This window comes from Pogona vitticeps, chromosome 1 (assembly GCF_051106095.1).
Source record: "Pogona vitticeps strain Pit_001003342236 chromosome 1, PviZW2.1, whole genome shotgun sequence".
NCBI lineage: Eukaryota > Metazoa > Chordata > Lepidosauria > Squamata > Agamidae > Pogona > Pogona vitticeps.
In genome coordinates, this window is record NC_135783.1 from 44,531,588 (window position 1) to 44,548,793 (window position 17,206).

Here is a 17,206-nt window from a genome sequence, read left to right on the forward strand (position 1 = left end):
TGTTTCATTCCTTCCCATGGCTTTCTACAACCACTCTTTAAAATATTCTATAGGATGTATTCCTGCATTCAGGGATGTTTGTGCTTTATTTATAATAAAAAAAACCAACATTGGTATGCAAACAGGTTGGAGCTTGAACCATGACTTTCTGTTATGTCTACTGTATTCATCTGATTTTGTTACTTGACACTAGATGGCAATGCAGGGTAAATGCTATTGAAAGAATCAGGTGCCTCATCATCTTCATCACCTAATTATGTCCTTTTTACCATGAGTATTCCTTTCTGAAGAAATAGAAAATTGACATAGGTGTATAAAACGCTGCTCCCAGTGCTTCCTATGCTGAACTTAAAATAAGGCTAAAACTAATGGTGCTTCAGGGTTTTCCATTTTCCATTTCAGATTGGGGTGGGGAGGATGTATTTCAATTCTTAAATGCAATGCTTTTTTTTAAATACCAGAAAACCTGAGGTCCTGCCTAGGTGCAATTTTCTGGAAGTTTACCTTGCCACATTCATCATATGATACTTTCCAACGAAGTACAGCAAATGGGCTCCATGAGCAAACCTCACAGTAATCCATCCAATGCTGAGCTGCCTACTAATTTGGGTACAAATAGATATAAGTGTATATTGATGGAGAATGGGTTGACTCTATCTGAGCCTTTTGTGGAGAAACCTTCAAACTTCCTTTCGGAGTTCAGAAATCTTTGGAAATATACAGCTGAATGCAGCTCTTCTACTATCAGGAGATTAATAGTCTGGCAGTTTATTCTCCTTCTCAACACATTTTCCCTTCATGTTGCCGGGTGGGGGGGGGGCAAAGGAAGGGGTGGAGAGAGAAAGAGTGCATAAAGAGACCGAGCCAAGACTAAGGATATCTCTGAGCTATTGCTTCTCTTTGCAGTTTGCTTAGCGTATGCCATGCTGGCAGGAATGATAGGAGGTAAAGTTTTATTTGTTCTTATAACAATACAGTATGTTCAGAAAAAGAGCCAACACACAATGTACTGTCGATGATGTGATATGTGCATGTGCTCTATGGTGTTTTATAGGCCTATAGCTAGTACAAAGATGATATAGAGAGCTCTTGTTCATGTAACTTAGAACAGCTCATTGCATTTCCTCTATAAATATCCCTTAAAGGTAGGCACATATTGTATTTCCAGTATTACTTAAGTGTAGTTGAATTCTGTCAGCTAGTTGTACTGGTGTTAAGTGCAATGGAGCAAATTGTAGCTCCTAATTGCCACTAGTACTTAAGTTGCTGCTTCTGTGCCTTGTCTTGTGCCAGTCACAGAGCTGGTGTCCAACAAAGGATACAAGTGGCGACTGGTTAACTAGCCGCAATTTGCTGCTACAATTCATCCTACTGCACTTGCACCAATTGTGAGGAAATTGGATATTTGGGGGAAAACGTTGTATGGAAAATACGAATTTTACTGGTGGTTAATAGGAACTGAGGCAAATGTCGAGAACCAAATGGAAGGCAGCTGATATTTCTCACTTCTGCCTTCCCCATCTACACATTTCAATGTCTTTTGCTGAGAAACTATTCCAGAGAATATCAGGCAAAAACAAACAAAAAATAAAAATGTATTCTCGAAAAAATAAAAACCTTCTATATTTTAATGTGAGCTGATAGATAATGTTAATAACATTAAAATATAGCAGTGAGTCTTTGAGGTGCCACAACATCTTTGTCTTCTTTATTTTTTTTAATTTTAAATTTGTTTTTGCCTGATATGCTAGCACAGTCTAACACAGCTGCCTCTTCTAAAACTATTCCAGAGAAGGAGCTATTGCTCTTGTGTTATCTTATATCATAAATACTACAAAGGGTTCATGCTTTTATGTTTCTCCACATTTCAAAGGATTTTATCTAATGGATGTCCAGCATTGCAAAGAAGTTCCCTTCTGTGCCTCAGGGGATAGAGATTAGAACCTGAGAAGGAGAGCCATTCTGCCAGTTTATTTAGGAAGATGCCCGTTGTCTTGATAATAGATGAAAGGGATTATCAGGGATCAAAAGTAATTGTTACTGGATGCATGCCATCCAAACTGGCCCTTAAGGTGTATAAAGTAAAGTCTGCAGGGACAGTTTCTCTGAGACTTGGAGGAACAGACCCTCTGCCTCCACTTGAGTCACAAGTCGACCTCGTCCACAGTAGCTTGCTTTCTGCTTAGTGTTATAGGCTAGAGAGACTTTTTTTAATTTTCAAAGTGTGAACGTCCTTTGGGAATTGTCTCTTGACTGTATTTTTGGCTCCATTCTACTCAGAAACCCATTTTGAGTAACTGAGTGGGATTTCCACATTTTTTTTTGTAACGTTTTCTTTTTCTTTCAATAAAATATACACAATCCTTTGTAGCTGTTGATTGGATTTTGGAGTGCAGAGGACATCTGGGTGCTGGATACAGTGCCTTGGGCTTGCTGTGCTACCAATAGTCTGGTAAATAGGTGTGTGTTTGTGGCAGTGCTACGTTTTGAGTTAAACTCCCTGGAGGCACAGGCAGCCTAGGGAGAGAATGGGAACTGGGACTGAAAAAGTGGTTTCCAGTTAAACTCAACAGAGTGCCAACCCTTACTGCTGCCTTGGGTTCCCACATCTCAAGACATAGAAGGGTACGTGGCTGAGAGGCTATGAGAAGGGGCTGAACCCTAGTATTGTGGTGCCAGTGTAACTAACTGATAGGATTCTGGCCAAAGAGGTTATTGACTGCTTTTAGCCAGAGGTTCTCAATCAGTGGTACATATACCAGTAGTATAGGTGGGACATGGGGATTTCATAACAAGTGCTAAGAATTTACTCTCCTTCAGTCCCATGTCTTCAAGGGTAATGCACCATCTTCTGCTGGCCCTTACTACCACTGATTCTTTTTGACAAGTAGCTTGGGATACTCTTGAGTTTTTCCTAAATGCACACCATTATTTTATTCTATAAATGAAAATGGAAATAGAAATAGAATAACAATTTGCCAGCAAACCTGTAAACTTCCTCAGGAAAAAAAAATCAACCTTTTGTTTCTGTCTACTGTGACCAATAATTTGTTTGTTTTTAATGAAGTGATTGGTGAGATATAAGATATAAGAAGTTTGGAACCACTGGCTTAAACCACCCAATGGTATTATGTATGCTTTCACAAGTACCAGTAGATGCACCCCCTTTGCAGACAGGAGTCTTATTATGGGATGTAGATGGTAGAAGAAGAGAGAACTGGCTTTTAGCAATAAAGGTGGAAGCCCCTTAAAATTCTTCAAGTTGCATGGCTATGTTGAGTCACCAGTGAGAATGTGGGCTGCTGAGCTAAAGAATTCAAGGATTCAGTACATTAGGCTAATCAGAAAGGCACAGAAAAAATGTGCAGAAGCACAAACAACTGTGTACACTTTTGAGAGAATAATCTACCTTGAATGAGATGTAAAAAAGTAAACAAGATAGAAGAAAGAAGGAGAAAAGGCTGGATCTCAACTAGAGATGGGCATGAACTGCTGGCCTGGCAGTTCAGCTGACAGTTGTGCAGCTGATCCACAGTTTGACAACCTGCCCCTTCTGGCAGGCACCCACTCAGGGGCAGCTCCTTGGCTTCTCTGCCCCACCTCCACCATGTGCTGCCTCCAAGTGGGCACCTGCTAGAGAGTGCAGGGTGCTGAACAGCAGATCAGCTGTGTGGCCATTGGCCATTTGTAATCTTAACCCCATGCTTGCATGTTGTCACATGAGGTCATACAGCAGAGTTGCCATAGGCAGAGAGCTGAGTCTCATCAGACAATAATGGTCATAGATTCCACCTGGTATGCTCTGTAGCAGGCTTGTCCAACTTGTGGCCCAGGTCGACTTGTAATGTGGCCCAGTGCAATTTTTTATTTTTAAATAAATTCCAAAGTTTCAAGTTACACTGCTGGCGCTTGCAGCTGGAATGCAGCCGGGGCACATCACAACGGTGGGGGGGGGAGAGGGAAGGAAGGAGCGGGAGGGGAGGGGAGAGGGGGGCTGTGTGACTGCATTGTGCTGTCCCTGTCAATAGGTGGACCCCCTCCCGGCCCCATAAAGCCACTGGAGTCAAAGCTGGCAGTCTCTGCTGTCTGAGATCGCAGCTGCCAGTAAGCGCCCTTGGAGCAGGGCTGCGGAGGATGGCTAGGGCTGCCCCCCCATGCAGCCCAAACCAAATTTATGTGCGGCCCAAACCAAATTTTCATCTTCTAATGTGGCCCAGGGAAGGTGAAAGGTTTATTTATTTTATTTATTTATTTATTTGATTTATATCCCACTCATCTGGTAAATCTATACCATTGGACACCCCTGCTCTATAGATTCAATCACTGCTGGATTTACCCTTTCATGGTGCACTGGATCAATGTAATAGATAAGTAAGAAAGCACTGACCAAGTGAATACTAAATATTTGTTCCTTTTTAATAATGACCATGGGGGGAAATTCCACAGGGATAGTTTGGCTATACAGTATTTACTTAGTGGGTCATCATGACCGATTGCAGATTCCAGATCTACTGTGTAAATACTTAATTCTTTTCTCCCAGAACCAGGTAACACCTTGAGTTCATTTTATGAGAGAACAGGCTATGGGAAACAAAGAGTGTAAAATCCCATTTAAATGGACCTCTTCCTCTTAGCAAAGAAACAGGTTTTCTTGTGCAAATATGTTTCTTGAAATAGTCACTACACCTTTCTCCAAGTTTACCCTTTTATCACTTCATATGGTATTGATACTTACTATAATATCAGTGCTTCTCTGCCATTCGACTCCCTCCCCCCCCCCCAATGTAGAATCTGTTCAGTATGTGGACCTTGACTGCTTGGGCCCTCCTCCCACAGACTCTGCAATTCCATTGCCTTTCTGATACATTTTTTTGCCAACAGCATGCACATATCTTGTTTTGTCCCTTGTATCCAAGCCAAGGCCAGTCATAAAGAAGAAGAATAATCCTAACTCAAGTGGGACATGCTGTGATGAGGGGTGAGGGGACAGAAAGTTGGAGTAAGGCGATTGGAGGACAGGACTGTGTATGCCATGTACCCTGCCCTGTTTGTGTATGCACACCATGTAATCTTCCACCATAAGCTTGTCAAAACTGTTGAAAGACATTGCTCTTGGCAAGTGCTTGGAAAGTCAGATTTGGTTACCCATCCAGTCAAGTACTCTGGCAGGTGGCAGGGAAATAATCACCTTGTTCTTTATCCCATACAGGCTGGCTTTTTGCCTGCCACCATGCATGAGTATTCCTCCTTTCCTTCCTTATTCTTTCACATCCCTCTCTTTGCTTCCAGACTCTGCCTTTTCTACCTATTCCTTCTTAGCCCAGTTCTTAACCAAGTATCTTCTTGCAACACGTCTTTCCTTGATTCCCTGATACGAAGTTCCATTATTTCACAAGTGAGGAGAGAGATTCATGTGGTGTGGCAGCAGGGGAGCGGGGAGGAACCACACTTTTCCAGGCTTTGTTTCAGAGACAGAGGGAGGCCTGGGATCCTGTGAATCTGCAGCTTGTCCCAAGCATGTTGTTAGGCATGTTGTTCTCCGGCATTCAAGTTCCAGGATCAGAGCAGTGCTGCAGATGTTTCCAAAGACTCATTGAGGAAGTGTGCAAAGCTGGGTTTCCCTTTTTAAGAATTATGACTATTGTTAGCCTTTATATCTTTCTTTCCTTGCCTCCTTCCTAGCACCATTTTATTCCCACAGTAAGTCTCTCAGGCTGAGACTTGCCGAAATTTGCCCAGTACCTTTCCCAGCTGATGGGGAGAGGATTTTAACTCAGTTTCTTAAGTCCTAGTCCTGCTTTCTTACCATACTGTGTCTCAGGAAGCATTTCTTCCCCTCCCCGCCCATCTTTAAAGAATGAGACACAAAACCCCTTATTTCTCCTGGGACACCTTCTTGGGGGCGTGAAATTTCAATTGTTGGATATATAAAGTCATAAGTATCAGGGATATGTAGCTGTTAAATATCTAGATTTGGATATACGTGTAGAGTTATCAGAGCAATGACTCACTAAGTAGCATTAATGATAAAACAAGAGAAGCTAATAAACATCCTGTGAAATAAATCAATTGAGGTTATAGTGACAGACAGAGTTTTGAAACAGTGATTTCTGGATTACAGCTTGCAGAATTCCTGAGCCAGCAGGCTATGCAGGCTGGAATCCTAGGAGTTGTATTCCAAAAAAGTAACATTTTTAAGCTCTGATGGCAGAAGAGAACTGAACACCTTGTTAAAGTAATATTTCAGTATTTTCATAACCATTGGCAGGGCCTATTTAAGAAGGAATTATGGCATTTCTGCTTTCAACAGGCTTCTTTTCACCAGTACAGAAGTAAAAAAAAATTATTACCTTGAAAGAGGCCAACTACCTAATCTATTTAGGACCAACTTTTTAAAAAAAAAAGAATTCCAGACTAGATCATCAGTTTTGCATAAATATGTTCCACTACTCTCTTTCCACAGTTGCACCTTCAAATCCCTGCCTTGTTTTCATAACATCTGATAACGAGGGGAAAGTCTAGCCATTTCATATCATTGCAATCTCCAGTCTGACTGACTGATCAAATGGGTATTTGAAGTGCCATTGGGTTAAACTGATCTGTGCTGAGGGATTTTCTGGACATCCCCTATGCATCATCTCTTTACACCCAGAAGTTGCTTTTAAAACATTCTGTTTTTAATAGCCTGTGTCCCTTTCCCACATAATCCTGTTTTAGAATGGCTTCTGTTTGTGTATTGTGGGCTGATGTCATAATTTGTTTTTTTAGTACAGGGCTGGCCATCTTCACCCCTTATGCTAACAAATGTGTGTGCCAATATAAACGAAGTTGATCAAAGAAAACCTTATTTGTAGTGTGGTCGCACTGACCTTCTGAGTTTTGTTCTTTCAGAAAACTCCATGCCACTCATTTAATGTTATTTCAGTTTTAATGTTAAACTGGAATCATACCTGATCTATATGTTAACGAGGTAGAAAAGCTAGCTGTCCTATGGGTAAGACAGTCTTCCTCTCCTTCTTCTCCCCCCCCCCTTCTCCATATATTGCTGCATGCTCCACCACTCCCTGTCAGGATTAGGGTGGTGGGACCAGTGTCTCCAGCAGTGACTTCCATAGGCTCAGGAATCGAATCAAGGTGCAAAGTGGGATTTACTGCAAGTGTAGTTGTTTCCAAAACAGGGTTCACATCACTCTCCCTTGGTTACTTCTCTTCACTAACCTGGAAGTTTTTGTGTCTTTCTGACAATCCTTCATTGACTACAATGGGGCTGGCACTGTCCAGAATCTTGCAGTCCATGCTGGATGGTTCATTTTCTCTCTCCCCCACCCCAAGGACTGTTTGTACCAGTGGGCCGCTGTGCCTAACCTTTTAACACTGGAGTTTTGTGCACTGCTTCTGTGTTTGGGGTCAGATGATTCATGGAGTGCACTTACCTGGTAGAGGCTGGGAGGTTATGAGCTTGAAACCCCAGCCTTTTTCCTAGCTGTGGAGGGGCCTCAGCACAGGCAAGATGCCAGTTCAGGGTCCACGGTAAGGGCATAGTGGAAGACCCCTTTCCAAGCAAATCCTCCTCCTGCTCCTCTACTGTCACCTCCTCCTCCTCCATCCTGGCTCCCTTCTGCCCAGTCTTCTCTGAGTTTCCACAATCCTCCCCTCCCTGTTGCTCTCCTTCCACCTTTCTTCCGACCAGCTGGATGAAGAGCTCCGTCCACATCCTGCCAACCTGAACGTCCTCATTTGCCAGCTGCCCCTTCCAGCCCAGAGTCAGCTGACTGGCCTCTTTTCCTGCCACGGGACCAATTACATAATAGAATGGAAATAAGTGGAGAATTGCACTTTTGCATGTTCTCCTGAATTTTTATAAAGATCTCCCACACTTAAAATTTTCCACAGGCAGTGAGGTGCAGAGAAATATTCACTCATTCTTGTAGAATTTTTAAATGGGTGGCGGAAATGAACCATTTGTGTTTCCAATTTTGATGATGTCCAGAATGAAAAGAAGAGGCCTCTGGAAAGCCAAAATTAGAGGAGTTACTTAAAGGCACACTAATAATTAGTCTGCTACCCTGATGCCAAATACAGTGTTATTATGGAGGAACCCAAGAAATGTAGAATAGGGTATCACATTGTAACTCTGAAAATGTATTATGGCAGTGTTTGGGACTGACAGAACTAAACAGTTTGCTCTTCACGGAAATAGTGCTTCTTGCCGGTAATTATTATGGATATCTTTGAAAGCTGAGGTGGAGGCCTTCCCTTTCCCCTTACAGTTTTCTTTCAGAGTTGAGTGCTGTTTCCCCTCACTGGTTATAGTGAACATCGGGGGGGGTGGGATATAGAGGGGAAAGGAAGCAGCTGCATTGGCAGGTACATTGTATACTGATTTTTACAATTGGGCCCAGTTACTCTTCCATTCCATAATTAACAGCAAAGGTAACATGGATTTTAGTGGAAGGCATCAGTAAAATCTAATATGGGTTTACAGTGGAATGTAGAGTGTGATGTAACATGCAGGTGGTAACACTGCATTAAATGTATCCCTAATCTAGACTGCTAGCTACTGGCACTCAACCTTGTGCAGCAGGGCATGTCTTGGCCATGATGGCATTCACTATGTTGCTTATCTTGTTGAATAAACATGCATAGATATATATTGTCAGGTACAAAGCCATGGTGATGTGCTACTTGCTAAAATCCAGTATCTGACAAATGAGAAAGAGCTTTTTTTAAAAAAAAAATAACTGTGCATGGGAAAAAAAAGTAATTTAATAAAAGTAATAAAAAGGGTTTACACTGTAAAGTAGAACCCATTCTCTGTACAAGATTGTGGTTGCTCATTCTGCTGCCCTCTTTTCCAGTTCTGTGGAACAAAGGCATGGTAAGAGGTATGATTGTAGAACAGTACAGACAAGGGTGTGTTCACATGTAGAGTTAGACCTGGGGTAGACAACTTGTGGTCTTGCAGATATTTTTAGATGGCATGTCCCAGCATTTCCCATAATTAGTTATGTAGCAACCATAGTTCTGTTAGGCAACGGCCTTGGACCCATTCCAACCCCCTCCTCTCTGGCATGGCTGGAAGGAAGAATGTGGAACTGTAATTTGTTCTGATCTTAGAGCCCACGCAAACTGTGGTTAGTCTTACCTATGCCTAGTGGAATTATACCAATTCCAAACCATTATTTACAAAGCTGGCTTTGTCTTCACAAAGCATATTCGAAATTAACCAACACTTGAGGTTCAGATGAAATGTTGAATTGTGGGAAGTCTAAAATAAAATGTGGGATATATGCTATGAGGTAAGGGCAGTAGATATCATTTAAATGGAGTTGTGTGTGTGTGTGTGTATGTGCGCCATCAATTCAGTGTTGACTTATAATGACTCTTTCCATGGATTTCTAAGTAGAGAATATTGAGTAGTTCACCATTCCCTTCTTTTAGGAGTGCCCTGGGACTATGCAGCTTGTTCAAGGCTACACAGGCCAGCTCTTTTTTTGAGCTACTAAATTTCAAACGGTTTTCATAGATTTTAATTGCTGCTTTTATTATTACTGATATTGTTCTGTTCAATAGCACCTGTTTTTCCACCTCCCCTTCATTGTAGTAGTAGTACGTATTATGGTTGTAAATTGTTGATGAAATGTTTGTACATAATTCCTAAATTTGATTCCTCAAGAGTAAGTTTTATCAATATTTCAGTGGTGCTTCATTCCCAGTACATAATGTTTATAATTCAGTTGTAGTTCACATTGACAGTTTGTTTTAATATACATGATATGCCCATACTTAATAGATTTATAGTCAGATATAAAGTTCCCTGGTGTGCTCTGGTCCATGGGGTCACGAAGAGTCGGACATGACTAAATGACTAAACAGCAACATAACGTTGTTACCTTTAATATGAAGAATCTGTCTTCCCTCCCCCTTTTTTTTAATTCTCTTACCCCACCCCACCCAGAATTTCTTCTGGTGTCTGCTAATCTGGTATCTTGGCTTTCAGTGGACCATAGAATCCCAGGCTAAGATCCTGTTCTGTCAAACTGCTAACACAATGGCTCGTTGAATGAGCAGTGTGACATCTAATAGTACCTTGTGCCAGCCTAAGTCAAACTTTTTCAATTGGGAATCAGTGCTTGCATAATAATAATGCTTCATTCATGGCATTGTCCCTCACTGCTCCTGTGGAGGGGCTTTTTGCTCAGTGGAGTCTCAATGGGACCCCCTTCCAATGAACCAGAAAATTGGAAGGAGCTAGTCCAACTCCTTGTTGATGTAGGAAGCCTACAACTGTAGCATCTATGACAGATAGATGCTACAGTTGTTTAAAAACCTCTGGTGAAGAGAATCTACCATGTTCCAACATTTTCTGTTCTGCTGTAAACAGTTCTTAACCATCAGGAAATTCTTCCAAGTGTTTAATCAGTATTGTTTTCCAGCTTATAGCTGACATGACGGGCAAACATTAAACAAACATTCTCTCACAGGAGAGAGAGTCACAAATAAGTGCCTTAAGTGTTATAGAAAATCCATGTGAACCATATGTCAAGTATGCTCAGCTTCTGACTTTCTTTTGATAACATGGAGGCAGATTCAGGTTATTACAGCCACCTAATTATGATCGTTTCTTGTTATATTGCTTACAGGCTATGGCAACTTGAGTCCCACCACAGAAGTTGCACAAATCCTCTGCATCTTTTTTGCCCTTTTTGGGATCCCCTTAAATGTCATCCTCCTGAACAGAATAGGACAGCTGATGCTGTCTGGTGTTCAACAATGTGCCTTCCACCTGAGTGAGAAGTTCCACTGGAAGGTAAGCATCCATTATAGGATGGGTAAATTGTCTTAATGCAAGAACACAAGCTGATTTGTCTGCTTTGACTTAGATTTGTTCCTGGCTCATCAGCTAGCCCCATGTTTTAATAAATATGGACAAAATCCTGTTGCATTTTTATGCTAAACTAATTCAGTGAATGTATTCTCGAAGGCTTCAAGATTCAATGAGTTTAAATTTCAGCCACAAATTGTTACAAGGTAATAAGTCAGTGAAGACATTTGTTATTGTGTATCAAGTTATATCACATGGTGTGCAATAACAAACATATACTCTGCTTAAATTCTAGCAACTTGCCACCAAGATTTATGTTGATTGTGTTACATCAGTGAATCCACCTAACAGGGTTCTAGTCACACCTTCATATCTTGTTGGTTTTCTAAGCTTTCAGATCAGAGATTATATACATTGTATGATTTTTTTAAAGAAACATCTACCGCACAATTAACATTATATGAATGTGAGTGCATTACTAGGACTGATATACCAGCATAGGAACGGATGCTAGTACAGCTGATGTGTTATTACTACAAATACTGTAATAGTGACTTTTGCCTTTTTTAAATCAGCTGCACAAGTTATGCTAATTTGCTTATCATTGAAACAGCATCTTCCATACAAAAGAGGGAGATATTGGCAGCCTCAGGGAAGCCCCGAGGTTTCAGTAGTACAGAAAAATTATTGAGGAGGGGCATCTGACATGTGGGAGAGCACCCCCCAAAACAGCACAGTGTGTTTTCCACATGCTGAATGGCCACAAAATACAGATGAAATGTTGGGGCATGCAAAATGGGAAAAGACTCTATTGAACTATGAGGCTAGTAAAAGAAAATGCTCACAGGTTGGTAAAGGAATTTTTCTTTCCATAGTAGGAGATTGAGGCCTAAAAGAAATTTTAAAAAAATAAACACCAGAAGGGCCCACTTGACATGGAGATGGGAAATTGGATCTTCATGGGAATATTGTATCTTCAATAAATGAGTCACAGGGTAACTAGTAAAGGCCAAAGCCACAGATTTAAAAGGGCTTGGACGGTTTCTATAACACCAGAAAACCTACCCACCAACCCTCTCTGTAAATCAACTTCTGCAGTTCATGTTCCTATGCACCACAAGCAAAGGTCATATCCAATGCAGCCAGGTGCTTATGTAACAAAAAAATGGCCTGATGGTGGGCTGTACTGACCACTGGAACCAGGCTTCCCAAACTTGAGCCAACAGATGGTGTTGGCCTGCAGTGCAAGTTTGGGAATGCTGGTTTAGAAGGACCATCTGAAGCATACCTCCTTGCAGAATTTCTGTGCTTGTAGCAAAAGCATGCAACCATGTTTTTATGTGTTTTACCACATTCATGAAGATTATATTTCTGTGTTTTTGGTGGGGGCGGGAATGTAAGTTGAGATTCTTCTGTCTCCAGATGCTGAGAAACATGATGCTATGTAGACACCCCAGATAGAAAACTAACTGAAATGCCATCCGTGGACTCTTGGAATTATGAATATACATTTTCTTGCTTTATTTAATTGTTACATTTATATCCCACTTTTCCAAAAAAAGAGTTTGAGGCAGGATGCATAGCTATTCTGATCCCCACTTTATTCTAACAACAGCAGTCCTCTTAGGTAGGTCAGGCTAAGAGAGACTGACTGGCCTAAGGTCGCCCAGTGAGTTTCATGGGTTAATCAGAAGTAGGATCCGTCAATGTCCTAGTCCAGTACCCTCGCCAGTACACCTCTGATCTGGGACCATTAAGTTTTCCCCATGTGTTTATTCATTTATTTCTGCTGTATAGAATCATTCTGTTTTTCCTGCAAGCTTAGCAGTCACCAGGCCTAGCATTTACTGTCATAAGAGATGCAAGAGTTAGTATTCACCTATCTGTATTTCCCCCCCCACCCCTTATTTCTTAGAGAGGTGCAAATGTCTTGACACGGACCTGTGCTCTTGTTGCTGGCCTCTTACTGTTTCTTTTGCTACCTCCTCTGCTGTTCACTGCCATAGAAGGCTGGACCTATGAAGAAGGATTCTACTATTCCTTCATTACTCTTAGCACAATAGGCTTTGGAGATTATGTAATTGGTAAGTATTTATTATTCATTTATTATCTATTTGAAGGATCATATAAGGGTACTCGACTTTTAAGATCTTCTGGGAAGGCTCTTCTTTTGGTTCCATCACTTTCCCAAGGTCTTTTCGTGAGGACATGAGAGAAGTCTTCTCAGTAGTTGCTCCCAGACTTTGGAATGCACTGCCCTGAGTACCATGCTGGCCTCCTGCCTCTTGTCCTTCCATTGTCAGGTAAAGACCTTCCTCTTCAGCCAGGCTTTTATGCAATAAGTGAGGGTCTATGGGAGGCTCCATATATGAAATTTAGATATTTTATAATGTTTATTAAGATGTTATTAAAATTGCTTTTAATCTTGATCTGTGTTTGTTTTCTTTAATATATAGTTTTTTACAGTAGTTTAATTTGTTGTTGTTGTTTAGTCATTTAGTCATGTCCAACTCTTCGTGACCCCATGGACCAGAGCACGCCAGGCCCTCCTGTCTTCCACTGCCTCCTAGAGTTGGGTTAATTTCATGTTGGTCACTTCAATGACACTGTCCAACCATCTCGTCCTCTGTCATCCCCTTCTCCTCTTGCCTCCACATTTTCCCAACATCAGGGTCTTTTCCAGGTAGTCTTCACTTCTCATGAGATGGCCAAAGTATTGGAGCCGCAGCTTCAGGATCTGTCCTTCCAATGAGCACTTAGGCTTGATTTCCTTTAGAATGGATAGGTTTGTTCTCCTTGCAGTCCAGGGGACCCTCAAGAGCCTCCTCCAACACCACAATTCAAAAGCATCAATTCTTTGGTGGTCAGATTTCTTTATGGTCTAGCTCTCACTTCCGTACATCACTACAGGGAAAACCATAGCTTTGACTATTCAGACTTTTGTTGGCAAGGTGATGTCTCTGCTTTTTAAGATGCTATCGAGGTTCCTTTCCTCTCAAGAGGCAGGTGTCTTTTAAATTTGGGGCTGATGTCACCATCTGCAGTGATCATGGAGCCCAAGAAAATAAAATCTGTCACTGCCTCCATATCTTCCCCTTCTATTTCCCAGGAGGTGGTGGAACCAGTGGCCATGATCTTAGTTTTTTTGATGTTGAGCTTCAGACCATTTTTGCACTCTCCTCTTTCACCCTCATTACAAGGTTCCTTAATTCCTCCTCACTTTCTGCCATCAGAGTGGTATCATCTGCATATCGGAGGTTGTTGATATTTCTTCCGGTAATCTTAATTCCGGTTTGGGATTCCTCCAGTCCAGCCTTTCGCATGATGTATTCTGCATATAAGTTGAATAAGCAGCCTTGCCGTACTCCTTTCCCAATTTTGAACCAATCACTGTTTCCATATCCAGTTCTAACTGTATTATTATTACAGTTGTGCCCCACATAGCGACGTTAATCCGTTCCAGGATTAACGTTGCTACCCGGATTCTTCTCTATGCGGGGCGGGGACCCATAGGAACGCATTAAACTCCGTTTAATGCGTTCCTATTAGGGAAAAACTTACCGGTAAGCGAAGAATCCCCCATCCGGTCGCCATTTTTGCCGCCTTGGTAAGCGAGGTGCGAAAACGCTGCGGGCAGCCATTTCCCCCCAGCTGGGCGGTGCTGGCTTCCACAAAGCGATTTTTCCCCATAGGAAACATTGCAATGCGATCGTCGTTAAACGGGGCACTCGTTATACGAGGCACCACTGTAGTATTATTATTATTATTATTATTATTATTATTATTATTATTATTATTATTATTATTATTATTATTATTATTGTGAGCTGCCTCACAACAAACCTACTGTAAATCCCTTTTTCTCCCTGATTTGGATAAAACCAGTAAGTTTATTTAGTTTGGTACTTTTTGTGCTGGAGGGGAGCTTTGTATGTACCCTAGACTTCTAGAAAGCAAACAAGAGGGCCCTAGAGCAGATCAAGCCTGAACTCTCTCTCTCTAAAAGCAAAAATGCTAAAACTGAGTCTGTGGAACTTTGGGTGCAATGTGAGAATATATGATATGGAAGAGACAATAATGCTGGATAAAGTTGAAGGCAGCAGGAAAAGAGGAAGACCAAATATGAGATTGATTCTGTAAAGGAATCAAAGTCTTGCATTTACAAGAGTTGGTAATGATAGGACATTGTGGAGGTCACTCATTCATAGGGACAACATAAGTTGGAGGTGACTTCACTGCACATAACAACAATATCAATGTTTCTTTGTTTTTCCCAATTAGAGTTTCTGCATATGTCGTAACTGGGGACAAAAAGAGTTTCAGTGTATTCTTGTAGGCTTTCACGGCCCGGATCTGGTGGTTGTTGTAGGTTTTTCAGGCTGTTTGGCCGTGTTCTGAAGGCTCAGAACATGGCCAAACAGCCCGAAAAACCTACAACAACCATCAAAAAGAGTTTCCTTTTCAGATGCATGCCCAATAATGACAACAAATTTAAGGCTAGTGTAAGCACACAGGCATCTTCTTCAGTATCAGCTAGAAGAGACAATCCTTCTTGATTGTGAAGACCTCTTTGCCTCCAACTCTCAGGGACTTGTTGACATAAACTTAGTCTGCGGGAGAACAAGTCTCACTTCACTTTCACAAACAGTTTTATTGCCCTCCAGTTTTATTGCCTTTTTCACTGCAGGAAGGTTGGTTTTGTGTCAACAAGAATGTAATTAATCATTTGTCAGGTAGGGAAAAATTTAAAACAATTGCTGTGTGAGGTGTTTCTCACACAGTCTTTTGTGTGTATCATTCACTTGTCTGCACATCCAAATAGAGATTAGCTGCTCTTTACCTGGTGAATTGAATTAAGAAAGACATCCATGCACTGTACCTCAAATGGACTGTTGCATTTATTCTGGGGAAATAGCCATTTGAGCATAGATGAAGGAAAAAGAAAAGCAGAATATTTCATACCAGCTGGTTACTGTAATTAAGTTCCAATTTTTGATTCAGGCAAATTTTGCATCTGGACCACAGTTTACATAGATAATTTCACTCTTCTGAAAAAATGAGATCTAAGACCAGCTGTATTATAAGACAATCTGGATGGTTTCAGTTTATCTGAGTGAAGCTAGTGCTTCCTCTTCCTTTAGATTGACTCCTTAGCTTACTAAAATGACCTTGCCAGTGGATCAATTCTTCCTGGTAGGATATAATTTTAAATTATGGGGCTGACAGAGGTGCTGCGTTACCAGACTACGCCAGGGGGCGTAATGGTGAAGTAAACTGCCCAGAGATTAAACCAAACAGACACTGTTGTAGTGTTGAAAGTATTATTTACATTAAAGTCCATATATACAGGGGTAAATACAGCTTCTCTTGGTCTTTTATACAGTCCTGGTCATTCACAGTAGTTCTTCAGTATGCAATGGTAAATTACAGTTTTCAGTAACTAAATATTGTTACCAATGTAAATAGTCCTGCATCCACAAAGTCTTCTCCTCTCACCACGGAGATAGTCTTCCTCCAGGATCTTCTCCTTGCAATATGGCAAGTCTTCATTCAACGATGCAGAATATACAGCTCTCAGCAACAAGATCACCAGCAACACAACAATACAACCACTACCCAACAACCCAAACTACCCAACAGTTTGTCTCTGTAAGCTTGGCTAGTTTTATCCTTGGTTGTACCAATCAAATTGGTTGTCACACAGCTGCCTCAATTAACTCAGCTGTGTTCCTTTGTAACATGTTGCTCTCTAAATCCTGATCCTGTTACAACTTATACACTGAATTGCAATGAACAATTCCCTAGGTTGACTTTGAGACCTGTCAATCTCCTCCAATTGTTTATAGCAATTCTGTTACATACATTATACATTGCTTTGAACATATACAGAGTTCTTTTTACATTCACATGCATTATATCATTCCCAACATTTCACATGCTTTATTATGTTTAGTTGGCCCCAATACTTTTGTTAAACAATCAGCTTTATTGTTTTCTGTTCCACAGTATACCAGTTCAATTAAACCATTTTCTATGCTTTGCTTTACATTCTGGTATCTGATATCTGTGTGTTTAGATCTGCCTCTTATATTTGGTGAGTTTGCCATCTGTATGGCAGCTTGATTATCTTCAAAAACCTTTATTTGAGATTTTATATTCAATCCCAGATCTTGTGCCAATTGTTTATAGAATACTAGATCTGTACACAATTCAGATAATGCTGCATACTCAGATTCGGCAGAAGACAACGATATAAATTTCTGTCTAGCTGTCTTCCAGCTTATCAAACTTTCTCCCAAATGTACAGTCATGCCTGATGTTGATCTTCGGGTTGTTAAATCACTACCATAATTTGCATCGGCATAAGCAGTAATAGATAGT

The 17,206-nt window shown here is 41.0% G+C and overlaps 2 protein-coding genes across 2 annotated transcripts in view; both read left to right on the forward strand.

Annotated features, from left to right (window-relative positions):
* The window catches only part of LOC144586395 (uncharacterized), a 593,808-nt gene that overhangs the window by 365,205 nt on the left and 211,397 nt on the right, over positions 1–17,206 (forward strand). The window lies entirely within an intron of this gene.
* KCNK17 (potassium two pore domain channel subfamily K member 17) overlaps positions 1–17,206 on the forward strand; it is a 53,619-nt gene that overhangs the window by 23,566 nt on the left and 12,847 nt on the right. The window contains exons 3-4 of the mRNA XM_072991482.2: positions 10,644–10,810; positions 12,741–12,909. Of these exons, the coding sequence (XP_072847583.2) occupies positions 10,644–10,810; positions 12,741–12,909 (336 nt within the window). The remainder of the gene's footprint in view (positions 1–10,643; positions 10,811–12,740; positions 12,910–17,206) is intronic.